General features: G+C 42.1%; 1 protein-coding gene across 2 annotated transcripts in view; it reads right to left on the bottom strand.

Moving 5' to 3' along the window:
* The window catches only part of STK32A (serine/threonine kinase 32A), a 133,824-nt gene extending 111,198 nt beyond the window's left edge, over positions 1–22,626 (bottom strand). For both annotated transcript variants that reach the window (XM_042986632.1, XM_042986640.1), the window contains exons 1-2: positions 22,472–22,626; positions 18,207–18,354 (exon numbers count right to left, since the gene is read on the bottom strand). In XM_042986632.1, the coding sequence (XP_042842566.1) occupies positions 18,207–18,258 (52 nt within the window). In that variant the 5' untranslated portion in view covers positions 18,259–18,354; positions 22,472–22,626. The remainder of the gene's footprint in view (positions 1–18,206; positions 18,355–22,471) is intronic.
* Positions 22,627–24,633: the final 2,007 nt, after the last annotated feature.

Raw genomic sequence — 24,633 nt, 5'->3', positions numbered from 1 at the left:
CCCCCTCCAAAAAAAAGAACTTAACATTAGCAGCCAGAGACAGCCATCTCTCCTTACCACTTACTGGCTTGGTGACTTTGGCTAGTGTTTTTTTTAAAACCATTTTTAGACTCGTATTCTTATCCAAATAAGGGGATGATGATTGCTTTCTCACACACATCTCAAAATTACTTTGAGAGTCAACTTACAAGAGAATAAGCAAGTACTGTGCAAATGCCAAACATGGTCCTTGGGCTTTGGAGGCAGACAGAGCAGGATGAGGATTCAGCTTTGCCTCTTCCTAGATACGTGAACATGGGCAGGTTTTCTAACCTTGCTGAGTTTCACTTCTCTGCTCTGCACATCATGGTGGTGATACTTTGCCCTCAATCTGTGATAAGCTAAGACAAGTACCACACTGGGAAAGCACTCAAGCACTGGTCTCTCTAACCCACCTGGCAGTTGCCTGTCTCTCTGACTTTGCTCTAAGTTTCCTGTACTCAAAGTTCCCTATGAACCTTCTACCCCAAGAGCATTATGAGTTGCTGAATATGAAAGTAACCACATTCTTAGATGTGAGGGGATGGCATGGGCTCCTTTGGTGAATACATGGACCCTTTCCCAGGAAAGAAAATAATGCAGATATACAAACTAATCTTGGTATAAATTACAGGGTTCCTCAGAATGCTATTTGTGGATCCCATGTTAACAGATCTCTTTAAAATTAAAGAGTTTATCATATTGTAAACCAGAATCCTAAGATAAAACGCTACCTAGAAACCCCCGTCACAAATCTAATGATAATCTGCTAGCACTTTCCAACGCTTAGATATGAAGCAATATAGACATTTTACATGCCTTCTTTCATATAATCCTTATGAGCCCCAAAACGCAAATAAAACACTAAGACTTCAGGAGAGTAGGTAACTTGCTCAGGCTCATAGAGCTAGTGACAAATCACGGTTATTGGTTAGAAATTGAGGAATCCCAAAATGATAGATTGAAGTTATTACCTTAGTACCTCAGAATGTGACCTTATTTGAGAATGCTGTTGTTGTAAATATAATTGATTAAGTTAAGATGAGGTTATATGGAATTCAGTAAGGATTCAGTGGGCCCTTAATCCAATATGACTGGTGTCCTTGTAAGAAGAGAGAAGTTTGCACAGAGACAGAGAGATCACATGAGGTAGAGATTGGAGTGATGCTACCGGAAACATGAACTAGACAGGAAGTATGCTCCCCTGGACAATTCAGTGGGCCGTGGCCCTGCCAGTACCTTGACTTAAGACTTCTAGCATCTAGAACTGTGGGGATGTCTTCTGTTTGTAGCACTTGTTACAGTAGTCCTGGAAACTAGTAATGGGAAACTAATTTGGAGCTTCTGACTCCAAAATCGAAGCTCGTTAACACTAGACAGCGGCACGTGCTTTCCATGTGCATCTCAAAACACAGGAAGAGAAAATGTGATGACATGTTAAGACCGGATAAAGACTGGCTAATTCTAACTCCAATTACGTGTTCCAAGAACATGATGAATAGATGGAAGTGTGCTCTGACTATTCAAGAAGTAAATTTGAGAAGTTTGTTGAGTAGAGCCGGAGAACAGTTGTTGAGATCCTTGAAGAGAGAGTTCTGTAATTCCCTGGGGGCTCCCTGGTGTCAAGCTTGGTAACCAGAATGGGGAGACTAAGAGGAAATAATTCTGCTGCACATTATTTCTATCCTGAACACAATCTAATGACTATTGAAATTGCCTGTTGTCAGCACATTTTGAACAAAAATTAAATGATCCTGGTCTTTTTTTTTTTTAATCTTTTAAATTATTTATTTTTTTATTTTTTATTTTGAGAGATAGAGTGTGTGAGCAAGAGAGGGGCAGAGAGAGAGAGAGAGAGAGAGAGAGAGAGAATCCCAAGTAGGCTTCACACTGATAGTGCAGAGCCCAACACGGGGCTCGAACTCATGAATCATGAGATCATGACCTGAGCGGAAATCAAGGGTTGTACACTAAACCGACTGAGCCACCCAGGTGCCCCAAATGATCCTGGTCTTTAAAACCACCCACTCCTTCAGTATGGATAAGCAAAAGCTCTGCCATGTCCAGCAGTGATGTATGGGTTAAGGACACAGGCTCATAGTTGTGAGATGATTACAGGGCTCCTTCTCAAAAGTATTCTGAAGAGAACAGAAGGCTCATTCTCTACCATCATGTAAGGGTGAATGCAGCCGCGTGTGGTAGATACCTGTAATGGTTGAACTCAAAGAGTTATCTCTGAGCCAATCCACTCCTAGATATATACACCAAAGAACTGAAAGTAGGGACTTATACACCAGTGTTCTTGCAGCATTATCCACAGTAACCCAGAGGTGGAAATAACCTAAGTGCGCATCAACAGAAAAATGGATAAGCAAAATGCGGTATACATGTACCATGGAATACAGCCACAAAAAGTGACAGATGATGTTCTAACACATGCTACAAGACAGATGAAGACCTTATGCTAAGTGAAATGAGCCAGGTTCAAAATGACAAATATTGCATGAGAGGGAGGGGGCATGGTGGGAATTACTATTTGATGGGTATAGACTTTCCATTTGGGATAATTTAAAAAATTCTGTGATAGCGGTGATGGCTGCACATACTGTGAATGTACTTAATGCCACCAAATTCTATACTTAAAAATGTTTAGAATGACAAATTTTATGTAACATATATTTTTCCACAGTTAAAAAATGCTAATGGGCACCTGGGTGGCTCAGTTGGTTGGGTATCCAACTCCTAATTTTGGCTCAGGTCATGATCTCACACTCATGAGACTGAGCTCCACTTCTGGCTCTGCACCCTACCACAGGGTAGGCCTACCCCTCTGTGGTAGGGTGCAGAGCCTGCCTGGGATTCTCTCTCTCCCTCTCTCTCTGCCTCTCCCTTGCTCATGCGCACTCTCTCTCTCTCTCTCTCTCTCAAAAAAAAAAAAAAAAAAAGATGAATAAACCTAAAAAAATGTTTTAAAAAGTCAGCTTTCAGCAAATGGTGCAGAATCTTCCACACTTCATTCAAGTGACTATTTATTTATTACATAATATTCATACTTAATGTTAATACTGTCTAAACAGAACAAAACTGGTTACCGTATTATTTTATATAATAATGACTTAATACTCCAAAATAAGGAATATGTATCTTTATTCCTACCACCCAAATAATTTTCAGGATTAAAAAATTATTCAACATGACATGGAGGGCCTGGGTGGCTCAGTAGTTTAAGCGTCTGGCTTCAGCTCAGGTCATGATCTGACAGTCTGTGAGTTCAAGCCCTGTGTTGGGCTCTGTGCTGACAGCTCAGAGCCTCGAGCCTGCTTCGAATTCTGTGTCTCCCTCTCTCTGCCCCTCTCCTGCTCATGTTCTCTCTTTCTCTCTCAAAAATAAACATTAAAAAAATTTTTTTAATTATTCAGCATCACAAAAAAAGCTACTGAACTCTAAGAGAATTCCTTTCTATGTTAGTACTTCACTATATTTAAAACTGTACATTTAAATAAATTATAATATGCCCATGTTGTAGGATTTCATGTATACTAAATTACACTTTAAAGAAATCAACAAATTTTATGAAACTGGGATAAGCTACTCATGATGTAAGTGAAAATGAAGGTACAGAACTATATAGTACATCATCCCAAATATATCAGAAGTAAGAAAGACAAGACTATACAATGTATTCATTCATTCGACAGGGAGGTACTGAGTATATAAAAGTGAACAAAACAGACAAAAATCCCTGTCCTCATGAAGTTTGTGTGTGTGTGTGTGTGTGTGTGTGTGTGTGTGTGTGTGTTTTAAGTGAGAGGAAAAAACAATTAAGAAAGCAAATAAGTCAATAAGAAGTCTGAAGGAAAGTGTAGTGGCCAAGAGGAATTGAGGGATACTAGAAAGGATGCAGGATGGAGATTGCCAAGGGAAAGTCCCCCAAAATATTAGCAGTGGTTATCAATGGGCTGAGGCATTGTGGGTAATTTTTTCTTCCTAATTTTATTTTCCAAGATTTCTGTACCTCAGATGTGCTAATTTTATAGCTATAAAACTCACTATTAAACATACATTTCCTAAGAATAGCTGCAGTTAAGTTCATCTACCTTTATAGAAGATAATCCCCACAAACTGTTAACCATGAGGATTATTGGGACCATAGTCTTGAGTGTAAACCCACCAAGAAAAGGAAGCAAACCAGTTCTAGGTCCCAATTAGGAACATGGGAATTAAACAAATTCTTCCTAATGCTTAACCAAGCCTTAGTTTAGAATATTTTTCCTGGTAATTGGGGCACCTGGGTGGCTCAGTCGGTTGAGCGTCCGACTTTGGCTCAGGTCATGATCTCACAGTTTGTGAGTTTGAGCCCCACATCGGGCTCTGTGCCGATAGCTCAGAGCCTGGAGCCTGCTTTGGATTCTGTGTCTCCTCCTCTCTCTGCCCCTCCCCCACTTGGGCTCTGTCTCTCTGTCTATCAAAAATAAATAAATGTAAAAAAAAATTTAGAATATTTTTCCTAGTAACTTATGCATACCCTGGACAGAAAATGCAGAAGTTATCAAAGTGGCAGGGACTTCAATATTTTGTAAAAGTAAGTCAAAATTATCCCTCAAGGTGTCAAACAAATTAGGTTGATATAAAAAGGTTGAAGAATGAGTGATGATGATGGTGAAATGTATAGCGAAAGGCATGAATGTTATTGCAGTTTTTGTCTTTGATGGAGGAAGATGAGAAAAGCTCAGGAGTGATGATGAACTGCAATAATTAATTCCAGATGAGAAAAGGTGTAACATACGGAACCCCTAACCATTCCGTAACCATGTCATCTAAGGGGTCAGCATGGGAGTTACAGCAGAAGCGAAGACAGATGTCACTGAGAAATGCAGTGATTCCGCTCTGTGAGAGCAGGATGCAGCAGTAGTAGATGCATTATGGACATTTGATTTTTTTTTTTATTAAAAAGCAGCCCCCATCTTTACTTATTTGATTTTATACATTCATTCTGATTGGGCATCCTAAGTGGATATTTGTAACTGAACAAATTAGACTGGCTTGACATCAAGATTCAGAATCTAGGGGCTCCTCCTGGTTGGCTCAATCAGTACAGCATGTGACTCTTGATCTCAGGGTTGTGAGTTCAAGCCCCACACTGGGCCTATAGCATACTGAAAAAAAAAAAAAAAAGATTTAGGATCTAGCCACGTGGCTATCTGATTTCAGGACAGTGGTTTAATTATCCTGTGCCTCAGTGCAGCCATGGGTAAACTGCACCCTGATCCAGTGATAAAGTGCATTATGGTTGCTGGTCTCCGCTGTTGCTCCTAACGAGAATGTCACTGGTTGCTGAGCATGTTTCGCATCACTTGCTTCCACAACGAACTCTATGACACACTCAGTATCTGGATGGGAGGATGGGATGAGTGAGAGTCCAGGAGAGAGTTTCAGGCTGGCCACCTCCCAGAAAAACCACCAGCCTGGGACAATGACGGCCACCACCATGCCCCATCTGGGTATGTCACGAAGGTGCTCACCCCCACCATGTCCTCATCAACACCCAAACTTCTGTCATAGATGGAGGGTGGCAGGGATGAGGGCATCACGGGGATCGACCGACCTAGAGCACTTCCTAGGGAGGGAGCAGCATGTGAGCCAAGCCTCCAAATCCCCATGGTATGATCCATTGTCCCATCAGACCTCACAAATACAAATTCAGAGATAGAGTTAGTAAGAGTTTAGAGACGGCAACTGCAGGGCATTAGAGCCCAAGTGTGCCACTTGGATGCAGCCAGCCCTGGTAACTGCTCACATGATCTCCTAGTTTCTTCCCCTTATATTGGTAGACAGCTTAGACTTGGAGCCTCAGTCTAGTATCTCCTCTTAAAAAAATATTTCTGCCTTAACATCATATCCTGCTTCAGCTATTGGCTCATTGCTCTGCTCCCCTTTAGACAAACTTGTTGAAAGACTTGATGACACTTTCTTTGTCTATATCCTAACCTCTCATACACCCCAGCTCCCCAGAGTCTGCCTACTGCCTGCCTGTCCCTACCAAACAGCTGTTGCCTACGTCCCCAGTCTCCTCCTGGTTGCCTGATACCACAGGTATTTCTTACTTTCCTCAACCCGACATTCACCAGACCATTCAACAGAAGTAGGTACTCCCTCTTTCTTGAAATACCCTTCTCTCTTATTTAAAAAAATTTTTTCTTTAATGCCTAGTTTTGAGAGAGACAGACAGAGAGAAAGGGAGACACAGAATCCGAAGCAGGCTCCAGGCTCTGAGTTGTCAGCACAGAGCCCAATGCTGGGCTCAAACTCATGGACCGTGAGATCCTGACCTGGACCGAAGTCGGATCCTTAACCAACTGAGCCACCCAGGTGCCAGGAATTACTCTTCTGTCTTAAATTTCAGAACAAATGGTTTTTCATTCCTCACTAGCTCCTGCTTCTCATTTTTCTTAGCTGGATAGTTTTCCTCTGCCTGACTCTCAGTAATGGGATTCCTCTCTTCTTTTCTTTCCACCCTCTCCCAGTCCAGACTCATCAGTCCCCAGAGAACTAGGAACCACATCTTGAGATTGCTAGGCCAGACTTTCCCACTCACCTTTGACTGCTCAGTCCCAGTGTCCTACCTAACATCACCATTTAGTCTCCCGTCACTTTATGCACACAGACAAGAGCTTTTTTCCCCCCCTAAAAGTGTTTATTAATTTACTTTTGAAAGAGAGGGGGAGGGAGAGAGAGAGAGAGAGAGAGCACGAGAGCAGGGGAGGAGCATGGAGAGAGGGAGAGAGAATCCCAAGCAGGCTCCGTGCTGTCAGCGCAGAGCCCAGCTCAACACGGGGCTCAATCTCATGAACCTTAGATCATGACCTGAGCTGAAAGCATGAGTCAGACACTTAACCGACCGAGCCACCCAAGCACCCCCAGACAAGAACTCCTGACTATGCCTAAGCATGTACCAATGGCTCAGTGCCCTACCTTCACTTCAGCAGTGTCCTAGCCATCTTCCTGCCTACTTACATGAACACCTAGAATTTGTTATTTTGTTCTTCCTTCTTATTCCACATTCAAACCATCAGTGAGTCTCAATTATTTTATATGGAAAATAAATGTTGAATAAATTCGCAGCTTTCCATCTACGTTCCCACTCTGCTGGCCCCAGGTATCCTTATCTTTCACTGAAAAATCCTTGTCCTAATTAAAATAGGTTATTTGGGTTTTTTTTTTTTTTCATTTTAGCCATGTAAGTTATCTACATAGAACTTACTGACAATTATAATCATACATTTGAATTTCACAGAAAATCCTATCACCCTAAAAAGACATTAGAGGAGAAAAGAAAACCAACACTGGGTAGCTTTTATTTATTTATTTGCCACGTAAGAACATTTAAAACCTCGTGATTATGATAATGGTATTAATAAGATTTATTGAATGACTACTGTGTGGCAGGCATTATGCCAAATACTCTTTATGGATAATCTCTTTTTATTCCCACAAAAATTGTATGAGGCAGATATAATTTATTAGCCCCCGTTTACAGATAAGAACACAGGATTGGAGAGGCAAGTCATTTCAGTGTGACTTGTGAAAAGAGTCTCACTGTGAAAAAAGTTCTATTTCTAAAATCCTTAAATACTAAACACACACAAGAAAGAATGTAATCTTATAATTGAATTTTTTTTTTTAATTTGAGAGAGAGATGTAGCGTGTGAGCATATGAATGGGGCAGAGGTGGGGAGAGAGAGAAAGAATCTTAAGCAGGCTCCACACTCAGCCCGGAGCCCACTGCAGGGCTGGATCCCACTGTGGGGCTGGATCCCACAACCCTGGGATCACAACCTGAGCTGAAATCAAGAATCTGACACTTGGGCACCTGGGTGGCTCAGCTGGTTAAGCATCTGACTTCGGCTCAGGTCATGATCTCATAGCTTTCAAGTTTAAGCTCCATGGTGGGCTTTGTGCTGGTAGCTCAGGGACTGGAGCCTGCTTCAGATTCCCTCTCTCTCTCTCTCTCTCTCTCTCTCTCCCCCCCCCCCCCCCACTCATGCTCTGTCTCTTAAAAATAAATTAAAAAAATTTTTAAAGAGTCTGACACTCAACTGACTGAGCCACCCAGGCACCCCAGAACTGAGATTTTTAATAGTATTCGCTTTATGAGAAGTTTACTACACGGCCCCCATTTTTCTCCCTTTACCACAGATAAAGAAAAGCACTGCCATAGGTTGGCATTTATCCACAGAGGGTGTCTGGGAGTCACTGGGTTAGCCTGTAATTCTCTGACACCATGAAACTAGTTAAAGTTGAAGGACAGCTCTAGAGCATATCACTTGTGATCCCCTGATGAAAAGTTACTTAGCGGGCTCACTAGCCCTTTATCATCCCAAATGGTTGGCAGCAAATGGTTGCCACTAATACATGTGGAGCTTGGCAGGTTCTTTAAGGATATTTGAACTTTCTCCAGAGAAGCAGCCTCCAAGGCCAATTGATGGCATCTGTTTGCATAGTCAGCACTTCCTTTTTATGAAACTCTGTGCCCCAGGGAGTCTGGGATTTACTGACACCCATTACTGGTGCCAAAACCAAGCAATGGGCACCAACAGCTTCTTTTCCTGCTGCCTGAACCCCAATTCATGAATATGCTCGGAAGTCAAAAATATGTTGGCTATTTCCTTAGAACAAGTTGGAAAGTAGAACGGTGGGGTAGAATGGGGGTGATCAATTGTAGCCCCCTAGCTGAATAAATGTCCCTAGTAGAAAATAAATTCTACTTAGTGTTATTTCAGATGAATTACAGACTGGTACCCATTTATGTGAACCCAGTCTGTATGGCTATCAGATAATGTATATTATAAGAGTAATATATTTTATCCACTAAAACAGTAGATTTATTGGCCCAAGTATTTCCATTGGTGCACGATGACCAACCAGAAGAGAGATGGTGAAGAATGGCTTTAAGCATCAACAGAGAACAGATATCAATATCCTTGCCTGGCCTCTCAGCTTAAGGCTAGAGGGCTGTAGGTGGATACTGGGGGGTCCCCAGCATATATGAATATATGTCTGCCAGATGCTTTGGATTAGGGGTTAGCATAATATGGCCTGCAGGCCAAATCCAACCCACCATCTATTTACATGGCTCATAAGCTAAGAATGGCTTTTGTATTTTTAAATGCTTAGAAAAAAAATAAAAAGAATATTTTGTGACAAGTGAAAATCATGTGAAATTCAAATTACAGGGCCCATAAATAAAATTTTACTGGAAGGGAGCCACCTTCATTTGTTTTCTCATTATCTGTGGCTACTTTCATGCTACAATGGCAGAGTTGAGTAGTTATGACAGAGACTGTGTGAACTGCAAAGTGCAAAATATTTACTATTTGGCCCATCACACAAAAAGTATGCCAACCCCTACGTGAGGTAATTCTCAGAAATAAAAACTACGGGCTTACTCGAGCATAAAACAAGGTTAACATGACTTATTTTACTGTAAAGAGGACTCTAGAAAGGAAAGAAGAAATAGTGTAAGAGGAAGAAAATAAAGCATGTGCTGCTCTATTGAATTCAAAATCTGTCACCATAAATTTTTTCAGTTTTTCCACCATAGAAACAGGGCTCCCTGTCCTAATGTAACAAGAATATCATTAAATTATTGGCTTTTTTGTGTCCATTTCCAGATGAAATTTCCATGACTGGTCACATAGCCATGTGTGGTTGAAGCCCCTATATAATTCATAGAACCTGAATTGGTGAATTGATGACTACCACTGGTTACTTTAATTGAATAGGCATCTGCCAGGCCATACAGCAGATGCCGGATGCTCCTTCACTGCCTTGGTCATTAAAGACATTAGGCTTGGAGAAAAAAAAAGGCATTAGGCTTGGAGTTCACATGGTCTGAACACTGAAGCCAGCTTACAGATTTAGTTTTCAAACCTAGGTAGATGCAAGAAGAAAACTAAAAATGTCTATAACTTTGGATAACGTAAAAAGTTAGTCTACTTTGAGTGTTGCTTAATACTAAGTACTTCCTCCACCACAATTTATTCATAAGACACTTTGAGCTAAAATATTCTTTACTTTAAAAGAGGAACAGGGGCGCCTGGGTGGCTCTGTTGGTTAAGCGTCTGACATCGGCTCAGGTCATGATCTCACGGTTTGTGAGTTCGAGCCCCGCGTCGGGCTCTGTGCTGACAGCTCAGAGCCTGGAGCCTGCTTCAGATTATGCGTCTCCCTCTCTCTCTGCTCCTTCTCCACTTGTGCGCGCACTCACTCTCTCTCTCTCAAAAATAAATGTAAAAAAAAAAAAAGCAATAAAGAAGAAATGAACTATCTCCAAATCTCATTCCTACTTGGACCAGAAACATCCACCATCCCAGAGCTAAACAAAGCTACCTCATGTTTAACTCATTGACCTGAGTAAACCTGAATTGTGTTACATGAAGAACTCAGGATGAGTAAACCTTACAGAACATAATCACTCTTCAGCCATAGAGATTTCACATATCATCGTCTGCTGCCATTAAACCAAGGGAGGAAATCAATGGCCAGAAATCATGTTTCCAAAAGACAAAAGAGTAGATAGGATCCTGACCTTTCACTTCCCAAATTGACATCCACAGAATATTATGTGTCACAACATATTAAAAGATTTTCTACAAAATAATTTCATTTTGAATTAAGTTTAAAAAATATAATAATACTGAGATTTCATTATTGTAGGACTTTTCAGAGTCTTTAACATGCCCATAAGCATTGTGAATCTCTGAAGGCCTGATGTAACTTGGCTACATTTGTTTGAGTGGATCCTCTCAAACATGTATTCATAACTCACCACTCAGTAAACATGCAAATTGGAAGCACTAGCTCCATCTTGGAGGTCTTTTTTCTTGCTAATTTCTCCCTTACTCTTTTTTTTTTTTAAAGTTTATTTATTTATTTTTAGAGAGGGAGAAGGAGGGGGGGTGGCAGAGAGAAAGAATCTCAAGCAGGCTCCACACTGTCAGCTCGGAGCCCAACGCTGGTCTTGAACTCAAGAACTGTGAGATCATGACCGAAGCTGAAATCAAGAGTCAGATGCTTAAGCCAGTGAGCCACCCAGGCTCCCCTCTCCCTGACTCTTCCAATGTCTTGGAATGGGGGAAATAAAGCCCTCATAAGTGCCTGTTCTTACAAACTGTTGGAGCCGAGGTTATTTATGACAAATGCTTTAACTAAAGGTTAGACTGTCCAAGATGCCTTTATGTTTTTAAGAAGCCAATTCTCACTAGAGAAATTTTCCTTCTACTTTCCCAGTCATTTTGATACAAAATAGTAAATAATGTAAGACAACACCCACGTTTGAGAGGGGGAAGTCTGAAATTCATTTGCCTATCCAATTGGGCACAGAACGCAATGCATAGACATTACAATAACAAAGGAGATTTTCATAGTCCTTCTTGCTGGAATCAATTCAGTAACCTCCCATTTCTTTTGGATTGCAAATCTGTGGTCAATTTTTTTGGCCCAACATTTTGAAGGACCCACTGCCTCTGCCACCAAAGAAGATGTAGGAAAACCAGAACCAGTCACATATCCTAGGAGACCAGTGTTGCCAACTGAAAGTAGAACACTGAGTTTTCAGCAAGTCCTAAGAAGAATGCAATAATTTGGCTTTCCCTGCTAACTCAGGGCACTGATGAACTCTTTGAAGCAGCTTTTAATCTAAAGCCAACTTTTCTTAGTTACAGCACTGCAGAAGAAAGTGGTCTCCCAGCTTCACTAACCAATTTCATCACCTCTGCATTCTTTGTACATGCTTAGAAACACATACTACTTACAATGATTGCAAGACCCTCTCCTGTTGCCTAGACTCTGATTAGAAACCAGTCTACTTTCTCCTGTTGTTAAAGAGTTCCTTTTTCTAAATCACCTTGAAAACCTCAACGATTGGACTTTTCAAATGTTAGTATTTTTAATAAAATAAACAAGCAAAAAAACCCCAAGAAACAAAACCTGAAACAAACAAAACAAAAACCACTGTATTCAGAGGAAACAAAACAGATTTAAAGAAAAAGAGGTTATGAACATTAAAAAGTATCACCTGCGGGGCGCCTGGGTGGCGCAGTCGGTTAAGCGTCCGACTTCAGCCAGGTCACGATCTCGCGGTCCGTGAGTTCGAGCCCCGCGTCAGGCTCTGGGCTGATGGCTCGGAGCCTGGAGCCTGTTTCCGATTCTGTGTCTCCCTCTCTCTCTGCCCCTCCCCCGTTCATGCTCTGTCTCTCTCTGTCCCAAAAATAAATTAAAAAAACGTTGAAAAAAAAAAAATTTAAAAAAAAATAAAAAGTATCACCTGCAAACTTCTTAACTTTCAGAAAAGTTACCATGTCTTTTTGTATCGTTAATTATTTCTCAGAGTTTCCATATAGTAGTTGGGGGGGGGGTGGGAAGGGGGACATTTGCCACTGTGTCTGTTGGTCAAATGGGATTACTTAAGTAACTTTGGGTTTAAATCAGAAAAAGTAATTGATTTTTCAGCCGATTGAGTTTTTGATTTTGCCTTAAATTAAAAGACAATCACCCCAGGGGAGGGATGAAAGAGAAACCAGAGGAGATTATGTTTTTTGTGAAGTCAGTAATTTAGCTTCTTTTTAAAGGACTTTTATATAGGTTTTCACAATATCCGTAAAGTCTGCCATTATGTCAGTCCAATTGCATTGACAAAATTATGAGTAGGTCGTATTCACTATGGCATCTACACAGAGCTGCATTTAATCAATTTTGGTTCTTTCAGAGGCGGAAGTACCGTAAAGAGCTCATGCTAAGTGCCTCTGTGTTAATACATAATAGTATAACTAGCATCAATCAGGTACTTACTTTATATGAGACACCTCACTAAGTGTTTTACTTGCATTATTTTATTGTAACCTGACAATGACCCCAATGAAGGATCCCCAATCATTACCTACATTTTACATATGAAGAAACTGAGGTTTCCAAGGGTTCATTAACTTGAAGAATAGAAGGGTTTGTTTTTTTTTTCCCCCCACATGAATTCACTAATAATTATTTAGGTTTGGGGACTTTTTTCCATGGTATTTCAAGTCCCCTTAGAACACTTTATAATTAGTCAAACTGACTCTTGTGTTTGATGATGGGCAATCAGACCACATCTCCTTTGAGTTTTCTCATAGAAACACCTAGAATGCTAGTCTGTGGCACTGCTGAGATTTAAACCTTGTAAATGTCCTTCCACCAGTGGAGCCCATGCTTTCTCCCACTATGCCAGGTGGCCTCCTCTCACAAAATGCAAAACATAATTAGGTGGATGCCAATGTAGTGCTTCCTCTAAAATTAAAGAATTACCGTATGACCCAGCAATTCCACTGCTAAGTACATACCTGGAAGAATTGAAAACAGGGGCTCAAACAGATATTTGTACACCTATGTAAATAGCAGTGTCAGTTATAATAGTCAAAGGCAGAAAAAAGCAAATGTCCATTGACAAAACAAAAATGAACAAAATGTGATATATACATGCCATGGAATATTATTCAGCCTTCAAAAGGAATGGAATTCTGATAAATGCTGGAATATGGATAAACCTTGAAAACATGATGCTAAGTGAAATAAGCCAGACACAAAAGGACAAATCATATATGGTCCCACTTATATAAGGTACCTAGAATAGTCAAATTCTTAGAGACATAAAGTAGAATGATGGCTGCCAAGGACTGGGGTACTGGGGGATCAGGGTAGAGGAGAAGGGGTGTTACTGTTTAATGGCTACCAGATTTCAGTTTGTGGAGATGAAAAAATTCTCCAGATAGCTGATGGTGATGGTTGCCCAAAAATGTGAATATACTTAATGTTACTAACTATACATTTAAAAATAGTTAAAATGGTACATATTTTATTTTAAATAATTTTTTTGATGTTTATTGATTTTTGAGAGAGACAGAGACAGAGCTTGAGCTGGGGAGGAGCAGAGAGGGAAGGAGACACAGAATCCAAAGCAGGCTCCAGGCTCTGAACTGTCAGCACAGAGCCCGATATGGGGCTCAAACCCATGAACAGTGAGATCATGACCTGAGCCGAAGTCGAAGTCGGATGCTTAACTGACTGAGCCACCCAGGTGTTCCATTATTATGCATATTTTAAAACCAAAAAAGAAGTTAGGGCTTAGATTTGCATCAAATATAAACGGTGGGCCACAAAACAAAACAAAAAAATAGTACAATTTGAGATCTACTTTGAGGAATGAGATAAGCAGGTTTTATGCTATTCAGCAGCACTATAAACCTTGTACTTTGTCTTCACAAAACAAAGATCAACATAAATAACTAATAGAATGATTCTCTCAAGATCACCATCATATGGAGCAACATGAAATACAAAGTGTCAGGACGAATTCCAGCAAGAACAGCTTATTTCAGTGGACAGGATCTCAGGTAACATCTGAGTCCTTCATTACCTTCAGAGTGAACCAAAACACTTCAGCAGGAGAAATCTTGAAATATTATTTGGGAAAACTGATTCGAATTTTCTTCTCAAATCTATACATTGGAACAGCAAACACTTTGAAGGAAATATTAAGCACTTTTTCATTGCAGATTGGGATTCTTTGACGCAGTATTTTTAAAATAATTAAATTGGCTCATTTAAGTGCCCTACATTCTGGCCCAGTTTGATTATTTACGTAAAAATCAGGAGAAAAAAAATGAGGTAGGCATGAATGTTCTTTGATTAGTCAGTGCTTTTTGTTGTTTTTCTTTTCTGGTCAGAAGCTTTATAGCAGTCAAATAAAATTTTATCTTGTGCTCAGTATAGAGCTATGAAAAGAGCCAAATCGAATTTATAGGATTTACTGATAAAAACAAAAATAAAAAGCTAAATGCTCAGAATGTCCTACTTTCCCTCCCAATAGTCAGTGTCTTAAAAACAAACAAGTGAATATGGCAATTAAATACAGTCCCTTTGCATTACATAAAAAACTCCTGCTCATCAGAATGTTAGGATATAGGCAACTATTCACTTCTGATTTTGTCATTATTTGGACCCTGGACTTGGTTTTCCTGTGCTTGAATTATTCTTCTCATGTCATTGCATGAGTGTCTTCTTCTCATCTTTCGGGCTTCACCTCAGATGTCACCTCCTCAGAAAGGCCAACCCTGACCACGCTCTATCTCAGGTGGTCTCTCCACCATCATCCGGTCCCTCTCTGTAGGATCACTGAGTCATTCCCTTGGTGGTGCTTTAACACTGTCTCCAGTTATCTGGTTTATGTGTTTGTTTCATTGTTGGCCTTCCCCCATTAGACCATGAGCTCCACAAGGGCAAGGGCCATCCTGATCCCTGCTCTTTTCCTCCTGTCCAGCAGTGACAGGCTCGTCACAGGTGGATCTGCCCATCCATTTCTGCCTTGCAACTGTGTGTATAAACAGACTCAGAGCCTCACCCCTAGGGAGGCTATGCTCAGCTCTTCTTTTTATGGGGCTGGAGGCTGGACAACTAAAAGGTGGTGGCCTACAGGGGGCTAAGAAGGACCTGCTTGCTCCTTAGGCCTAACTTTACCCCAATTTACTTACACAAGAGTCCCCTGCAGGTACTTAGAAAGTGGTACCTTATTTCCCATTTGCCTCAGTCTTTTGGGTCTCTAGATTTCTTGGGAACCCCGTGAAAAGAAAGGCTGGGTCAAGTGAGGAAAATTTAGAGATCTCTGTATTTTCTCATTATAATGCTATCCTAATACCTTGAAGTGACACACATCCCTCCCAAGTGACAAACGTGAATCTAGCCTCTCTTTCCTACTCTCTGTGGCCTCCTGCATAACATAGGGAACACAGTGAACTAAACAATTGAAATCTAAGCCTACTTGTCTTTTCATTTCAGAGATGGAAAAATCAAGTAACATCACAGGTCTTTAGATTTTCACCCTAACTACTTGATACAGCAAAGCAAGGCCACAGAAACAAGCATGGGAAAATGTTGAAGACCATTTTCTAAGTGTATAAACAAGGGTTTCCATGCAACACTTTGTATAGTTAGTAAGGATGCACCTGTCAGTCAATAGCGAGTGGCTGGGAACGGGGCATCCTGAGCAGTCAGTTATTTGTTTAAAAGAGTCCTTCCAGGCACACCTGGGTGGCTGAGTCAGTTAAGCATCTGACTCTTGATTTCAGCTCAGGTCATGATCTCAGGATTCAGGAGATGGAGCCCCGCATCATCACGCTCTGCACTGACGGTGCAGAACCTGCTTTGGATTCTCTCTCTCCACCTCACGTGCGCACACACACTCTCTCTCTCAGAATAAATAAATAAACAGTACAAAAATAAATAAAAAAAAATAAAAGGGTCCATCCACAGACTCAAAAATTGAGATTGTAGCAGGCTTCTCGTTGTCCCCTGACTATGGCAAACAGCTAGTTCACCCCTTCTTTTGTAACAAAACAGAACTTATTTTTACCTATTTCTTTTCTTTTTTTTTTAATTTAAATTCAAGATTGTTAACATACAGCGTAGTACAGGTTTCAGGAGTAGAATGGGTAGTCTTCATCACTCACATAGAACACCCAGTGTTCATCCCAAGTGTGCTCCTTAATGCCCATCACCTGTTTAGCCCATGCCCCCACCCTCCACCCCTCTAGCAACTCCCAGTTCAGAACTTATTTTTAGAAGGTTCATGGGCACATAAGGTAACAAACTAAACTTCCCATTGTAACTTGTTACCCTTGTAACTCGGTTCACGCATGTACACCAAAGCAATCGGCAGCAGCCAGATCACCCGCTTCAAAGGAGTGGGATCAGTCTCCTGCCTTTACCCCTTCCCTCTGGCTGCAATGTGGATGTGGTGGGGAGCTGTCCCTAGGCAGGAGGGTGAGAGTGGCACTCGAGGGAAAGGAAGGTAAGGAAAGAAGCAGGCTTGTTGGAGCCGATGCCATTCATAGCCCTCTGGAGCCATGCAACACCTGCGTTATTATGCCTGTGTTGTTCCATGAGAAAGAAAAACGTGTCCATCTTGTTTAAGCCACTATTATTTGTGGTTTCTGTTTCAGCAAACAAACTTACTTTCTAACACAATAAATTCTCCTTGCTGACTTAGATGCTGCTTCATCATTTTTGCCAAGTGGCTTTAGGATCTCAAAACTAAACTTTTTGAGTTAAAAATGACCTCCAAGTTTACTCTATCCTCTCATTTTATTGATGAGGAAATTGAAGACAGAGTGAGTAAATAAACTTCTCGAACCTCACAGGTAGCTCGGAGTAGGACCGGCACTCAGAACTCCTGAATTTCAGTTCACTGTTCTTATCCTTTGTTGTCTAATTAGTAGAAACTCCCTCCCTCTGAGAGGCCTGGACAGCTTACTAGCTGGGACCCAGGACTGCCTTTTTTCCAGCTGACCTATAAGTAGCTGCCACCATGCATATACAGACAAGGCTGTCTAGTCTAGGAAGGGAGAGTGACAGGGGGTGGCCCATGCCCTCTTCTGGCATGTCTCACCGTGGGATGACAGAAGAATCAGGAAAACCCTTGCTTTCATTTCTTTTCTCACTAAGTCCGACCTTGAAAGTGACCCTTTTCTCCAATAAAACTGATTGATTTTCCTCCGACCTAGCACTGTGAAATTTGCCTAGGACACTGAAGCATGCCCATTAGAAGCTCAGAAGACACCTACTTACATGACTCCACTCTATAATATTATGAGTATCGATTATCATTCAGATGCAATTTGGTAATATAAGAAATTTTCCATAACAACTAGCAGTAGGGGTAACTTCAGCTGTTAAGGAAACCACATAGACAACAACAAATCATTTAATTTCAAGGTCTCCTACCCACCAGGTGCCCAACCACAGCTCCCTTTGGACAAAGGATATTGGTATAGTCATAATCAAGAAAACTGCCCACGGTCTCATAGAAAGTAGAAGATAAAATCTGGCTATTAGCTTATAAGATCCTTGGGCTTACTCTTGTACTTCTCTCTCTTTTTTTTTTTTAATGTGTGATTTACTTTTATAAGGTTCATGGGCACATAAGATAACAAACTAAACTTCCCATTGTAACTTGTTACCTTTGGAACTCGGTTCGCGCATGTACACCAAAGCAATCAGCTTTGCTGTGTAAATTTACACTGTGATTTATTTATGAAGCAAGGTGTTTATATTTGAATTCTGCAAAATTGTATATTTTATTACAGTTATCACATATTTCTTACCATCCTCATTTTCGTCAAACACTGGTGGTTTGCTTGAGGTGTTGGCTCCCATGGTCAAATATGCCCAGACCTGAAGCCTCCAGTCACACTATCCTGACAGAAACATTCATTTTCACTCCAAAGAGGTCTGGAAGCCTGAGCTCGATACCTGGGAGAGAAAAAGAAATGGTATCCTTATAATATGGTGTGCTCTAGGAACGCTGAGCACAGAACTGTGGCTGCAGTATTAGTCTAATCTGTATCCCTACATCAGAACTTTTTGTGATTGAAAAATGATACTTTCACAAGTAACAGAACATTAGGCCTCTGGGAGAACCCACCACATGGCCTCATCAGTAGTGGTCCCAGACTTACAAAGACCAAAGAGAGCAACATGTTTCCCTAAGTATGAAAACAAGTTTAAAACGTGGTCAGCCACACTTTATTTAACAAGTCCCAAAATAAAAAAAATAAAATTTTATTGTGACTCTGCACATTTTTGAGAAAACATATTGGTTCAAAATTGCTCTTTTGATGTTTGATCAACAACTTTAATATTTTTGGTCATGAAAATAGATTCCCCACCTTTTTCCTCCTACCCTGGAAAGTACTACAATGTAAAAAGAACAAGGTCTGAGTTTAGGCTTTATCACACCAGCAAATTGCTAAATTTCACTAAACGTAATTTTTATCCCCTTCCCCTGAACTTGAAGATAATGATGGTCCCCTCCTCAAAGGCAAATTAAATGTGATTTGAGACAGTATGTAAAAAAGTATTTCACAGTGGAAGTGTTCCATGATTGTTGGCCCCTCTGAAGTTTGAAGGATATATGTAAGAGCCAAAGGTCCTGAAAAAATGTACATTTGAGGCTTTGTTCACTTTCAAAATTTTCCCTGAAATTGGTAAGGAGAGGCAGCATCCACAGTTCTGGTTATTTTCTTTCTTTTTTTTTTTTTTCTTTAATTTTTTTAATATTTATTCACTTTTGAGAGAGCACATGCAGTGGGAGGGGCAGAGAGAGAGGGAGACACAGAATCCAAAGCAGGCTCCAGGCTCTGAGCTGTCAGCACAGAGCCCAATGTGGGGCTCAAACCCACAAACCATGAGGTCATGAGCTTAGCTGAAGTCGGACCCTCAACCGCCTGAGCCCCCCAGATGCCCCACAGTCTGGTTCTGAAACCGAAACTACTAATGGCTGGTTACTTGATCTCTTGTCTCTAAAATGGAAGAAACAACAGGGCACCTGGGTGGCTCAGTCGTTTAAGCGCCCAACTTTGCTCAGGTCATGATTTCACAGTTCTTGGGTTCAAGCCCTGCGTCAGGCTCTGTGCTGACAGCTCAGAGCCTGGAACCTGCTTCGGATTCTGTGTCTCCCTCTCTCTGCCCCTCACCCACTCACATTCTGTCTCTCAAAAATAAATAAACATTGAAAAAAATTTAAAATGGAAGAACCAACAGGGCCTTCCTCAGGAATTACAAGCTCACATGCCTACAAGAGCCAGGCAGGAATGCAGGTGACTGCCCTTCACCAGGGGGAAGACATCAGTGCCTGGTGGGGACCCTGGTGACCCGGAGAACCCAGGCTCCCTCTAGAAGAAGTCATCGCTCTCAGATCTAAAATTTTGTCACCAAGCGGAAACATGAGCCCAGGGGACAGATCTTCAGCTCTGCCAAAAATAAAGGGTAAAGATCCAGGTTTTGTACAAACAATATTTAAAAATTCATTTTAGCTGTGTATGCCTGAGCAAACCTCATGCATGGGACAAACACGACTCATAGGATATAGTTAATGAGACAATATCTGTAAGGCAATTCACACAATGCCTGGCACATAATTTACAAAGAATAGAATACTATTTTTAATAGTAGCTATATTTCCTTATACATTATTTTTTCGATACTGTATCGAAATCCACCTATTGATGGATTTCCTCTTGAACTTGTTACACAAGACAAAAATGCAGATTAGAGACAGAATTGAGGAAAGTGTCCCAAGCAAACCTGGGCGAAGGATGAGTTACTGAAAAAAACTTGCGAAGCTCCTAAGCAAGTCGAGAAGTAAAGCTCATTTTCCCATTAGGAAAATGTAAGTAAAGCCTTCATTTGGAAGGCAGACTCATTAAGGAAATGCTACTTTTCATACTAAAAGCCAACTGCTGGCAAAGTGCCTTATGGACTTTAAAAAGAATCATTAAATGGAGAGCAAAGAAAGAGTCAGCAATTAGGAAGCAACCAATTAAATGGTATGGGAGGGGGAAGGTGGTAACAGGTGGCTGGAACAAGCCCAGGGGGATTATTGACATCAGGAAGACAGAAAGACCTCCACTCTATATCTACGCTAAAAAAAAAATAAAGGGCTTTTAATTTCAGTACAAAAGGGGGTGAGGAAAAAGCAAGTGAGATGCCCTTAGTGTTTCACTGTGGGCCAGGCAGAAACGAATGGGGTGCTCTGTGTTTTATTATTGCATTTAGAGCCCAGAATAAGCGGGGAATCGTGTGAGGGCTGAACCAGGGATCACATTAGAGAGACTTGGTCCTAAAGAGAACATTGATTTTAATGAACTGAGATTCTTCACACCATAGACTGGGATCACATTGTCTTTTATTTTGTGCGTAAAACCTCAGGACACAGAATTTTCACACCATACCCCAAATCCTGTCATTCTTATATTTTTCTATATTCCTCAGGCTTTTCTCAAGTAGCCCGTGTTCCTGTAGCATAAGATGTACCAAGCATTGACCTTGCAAGTTGTCAAGACAGAGAAAGAGAGAGAAATATTATCACAATTTGCCACCATTCAGAGTTCCACCCTGATGTGCAGACAATTCGGTTCACCAAATATCCAGTGATTTTTAGCAGGAAGGAAATCTGTCAACAGGAAACCACTTTTACATATGTTTGGGGAAGGGGGAGGTATATGTTGTGGTTTCTCCATTGTACCTCATGTAGCCAATCCAGTTCAGAACTGTCTTTGCCTTTTTCTCCCCAGGGGGATAACCAACTTAGGTAACTTTCCCTCATATCCAGTTAGAAATAAACTGTCTGGCAGGAAAATGAAGGCACATCTTTCGCATTCTGCGGCATAGGGCCCAGAAGGGTTATAGGACTCTCTTCTGCCAAATCCACACCCATCCTGACCTCCTGGAACTAAGTCTGCAGGGCTACAGAGTATCATTTCAAGATGTCAAGAGGACAGTGATCACCCGTGGAAATGAACACCCTAAACATACCAACTATAAGAGAAAGAGCAATATGTCTTACAAGAACACAGGAGAAATTTCAGATTCTACCCTCACCTGCCCATTCCTCAGATTATTAACTGCAGACTCATTCTCTAAAGCCAATGTTTGACCCCTCGCCTCTACTTTTGGGGGCTGTCAATCCGTGAGCTTTTCTAAGGAGTTAGGGCCACCTAGGTAAAGACGCCAGAAAGTTGCCACTTTGATGGGACTGTTTAGGTTCAGTGTCACAGCACGTGCATAGAACTTACTTTGTTTGCATTTGAAAAACAGAACTTAAACTGGGAAACATACAGAAAAAAGGAAAGAAAGAAAATATCATGAAAACCACCACTCTGCTCTATTGTTTATATTTCAATATTCATCAAAAATTACAGGTAAACATTATTTCCACCTTAACCCTCATGCAAAATTAATTCCCCTTTCATACTTCCTGAAGGCAGAAACGATGGCAAATCCTGTATATGTTTCACAGTCCTCTTTCCGTGATTTTACAGTATGACGTGTGTTTTAAAGTAAGTCATATAAATGACATTGTGGTCTACATTGCATCTTACTGTGACCATTGACATTTACAGCTCTCTGATTTAGGCATGCTGATCTCTGCAGCTCTGATTTCTGCTTTTTAAGCGCTGCATAGCAGTCCATGGTGTGAATACACCACACTTTATTTATCTGTGTAAAAATGTTCAAATCCTTCCGCTTTGGGGGAAAACATCCTTGTGGAGATGAAGCCAACCATCGAAAGCAGTTTTTGCTTGTTTAGAAGCTGAATAAGAGAAGAAGTCAGAAACACCTCCCGCAGTCACCTCGACCCAGCATACATTTACCGAAGTCTGACTGGGTCTGGCCCTGGGTCAGTGAGAGGCTGGGGGACCAGGTGGGGCCACAAAACAATCGATCCTAGCCCTATGTGCTGGTGGTGGGTTATCCTGACCGCCCGCCTTTGTCTCATTTCTCTTCCCCTCTAACTTCCCAGCTTCCCAACAGTGCCCTTAGTCTGCAGGTCTATTTAAAAGAAAGAAAAATCCAGACCACTACTCACCTAGATCTTGGTTCTCTCTTCTCTCCTTCAAGAAGCTGGGACGTCCGCCCGGGGAGTGGGGGCTAGCAGAGGGACTCCCAGAACCGCAGAGAGCGCAAGAGAGCCAGGAAGGGCGCCTACCTGTCTGGGCGCGGGAGGCTGCGGGCGCGGGGCTGCGCGGGGCTGCGCGGGGCTGGCCGGGGGCGGGCGGCACCTGCGGCTGCCGGGGCTCCGAGCGCCACCCGAGCGCGCGGCTCCTCTGGGAGGGGCCGAGGGCGGGGAGCGGCCAGCCCGAGGGCGTCCCCTTGTCTCCGCCCTCCCCAGAAACCGCCGGGCAGTCGCCTGGGAGAGGAGCAGTCCCCTGGGGTCCGTGCGTCGCCGGGGGAGGGCGAGACGGGGGACAGCGCCGCGGGCGCGGCTCCGAGCCGGCGGCCGGGATCCCGAGGCGCCTTGGCAAGGTCCAGAGCCGGCTGGCCGCGGAGCGCGCCCCAACTTCCCGGACCGAGGCCTGAAGTGACCCCCCCCCCTCCCCTCCGAGACACCCGGGCAGCGCCACCGAGGAAGGGGTGGGAGGGGATGGCGGGGGTGGGGGGAGCGGGTACGGGCCTGCAGCCCGGGATGGTAAGACTTTCTCCAGTATTGTGGGAAAACCAAGAGAGGACTGAGAATTTCATAGGATCCGACAGGGAGGATCTTTTGATTATGGTCTAGCAGATATCGTCCTTTCACTGCTGGGAAACTGAGGCACGAAGAAGGAAAATACTTGCCAAGTGTAACATACAAAAAACGAGAGAACCTCTTCCAGACCTAGGTCTCCTGGCTCCCAGTCCCTCATTTTCCCCCTGCATCTTTTTCAATGCTCCACCTCTGCCTGTGGAGGTGGGGCAGGAGACAGAGGCACAGAGATGAAGGCAATCTCGCTGGAAGTTTCTATGTTCTCTTCCCTTGCTGCTCTCTGTACGTCCCCTTTGTAATAATCGACACGGTCAAAATAACTTGTTTTTTCCACCAACCCAAGAGTCACACACACTAAGACACCAGAGAATTGGTACACAGGTCGCTCTTGGACCCGAAGAGGGTATGTGATCATAGGCAGTTGAGGAGCAGGGCAGAAATGGAGGGTGTAGGTCTAGTCTGGGGGGTGCGGTGGGGACAGCTTCTCTTCAGCTCCAGCATTTCCCTGCCATGTGGAAATGCCAGCTCAGTGTTGCCAAATATTCAGATTTTAAAAGAGAAGCTAGAAACGAGAACTTCTGTGTGAAATCTCCCATTATTTAAAAACATTGGCAAGTCTAAGAAATGTTAAAAAAACTGTGTTGGTCAAACAAAACGCATCTGTGGCTGAAATGTTTTTTTTCCAGACTCCTGTTTTGATCTATCTAGATGTAGAGTTGCAGAATGTGGAAACCATTTTGGCTTTGTTCACGATGTTTAGTTACAGCTCCTAGAATGGTGTCTGCAGCATCTCTAAATATATCTGCTGAAATTTTTGGACAAGTCAGTGGTCACCTTCTGGTCAAGAGCCCCATAGTTTGCTCATGAAACAAAGATTTCGGAGAAGCTATGTTGTATTATAAGCTACCCCACTTTCTCTTCTCGCTCTTATCTCAGCCATTGGCTACATTCTACCCTAGTTAGTAATTTGAAACTTGGAATAACCTTGAACTTCAACTGACCTATTCTGTCATGTGCATTTGGCGTCTGGAGGAAGGGATTTGCCCAAAGCTGCACAGTGAGTTAGTGGTAGAACCAGGTAGAGACTTACCTTCTGTTGCCGACACCTTATAAAGAAACTGGGAGAGGATCAAATGCTATAAATGAACATTTAATGTGGAATTGGAGCTGAATTCCAAAAGAGGGCAACCAGGTTCAAAAAAAAAAATCGAATTTTTAAGGAATTCAATTTTTGGAGAGGGTGTTCTTGTTAAGGCAAAAATCAGGCACCCAGCTGAAGACACACTGCTTTTGTGTAACGTCTGGTAGTTTAAAAAACCCTTGGGTTATCTTCGTGGCATTAGAGATTCACTACAGATTTGTTAGACTGGTGTTATCTACCTTATCTCCTCCCAGGAGATAATGGTAACTGTTGTATCACTGAGAAAACTGAAATTGCCAGAAAACAGGCTGAGACTAGAACTGAAGCCTCTGGATACCTCTTCACTTTAGTAGTATAAAGGGCTTGG

The sequence above is a fragment of the Panthera tigris genome, chromosome A1 (genome assembly GCF_018350195.1).
Source record: "Panthera tigris isolate Pti1 chromosome A1, P.tigris_Pti1_mat1.1, whole genome shotgun sequence".
In the NCBI taxonomy this organism is placed as follows: domain Eukaryota; kingdom Metazoa; phylum Chordata; class Mammalia; order Carnivora; family Felidae; genus Panthera; species Panthera tigris.
Note: the sequence above shows the minus strand (reverse complement) of the source record. Positions and strands in the feature narration are given on the sequence as shown.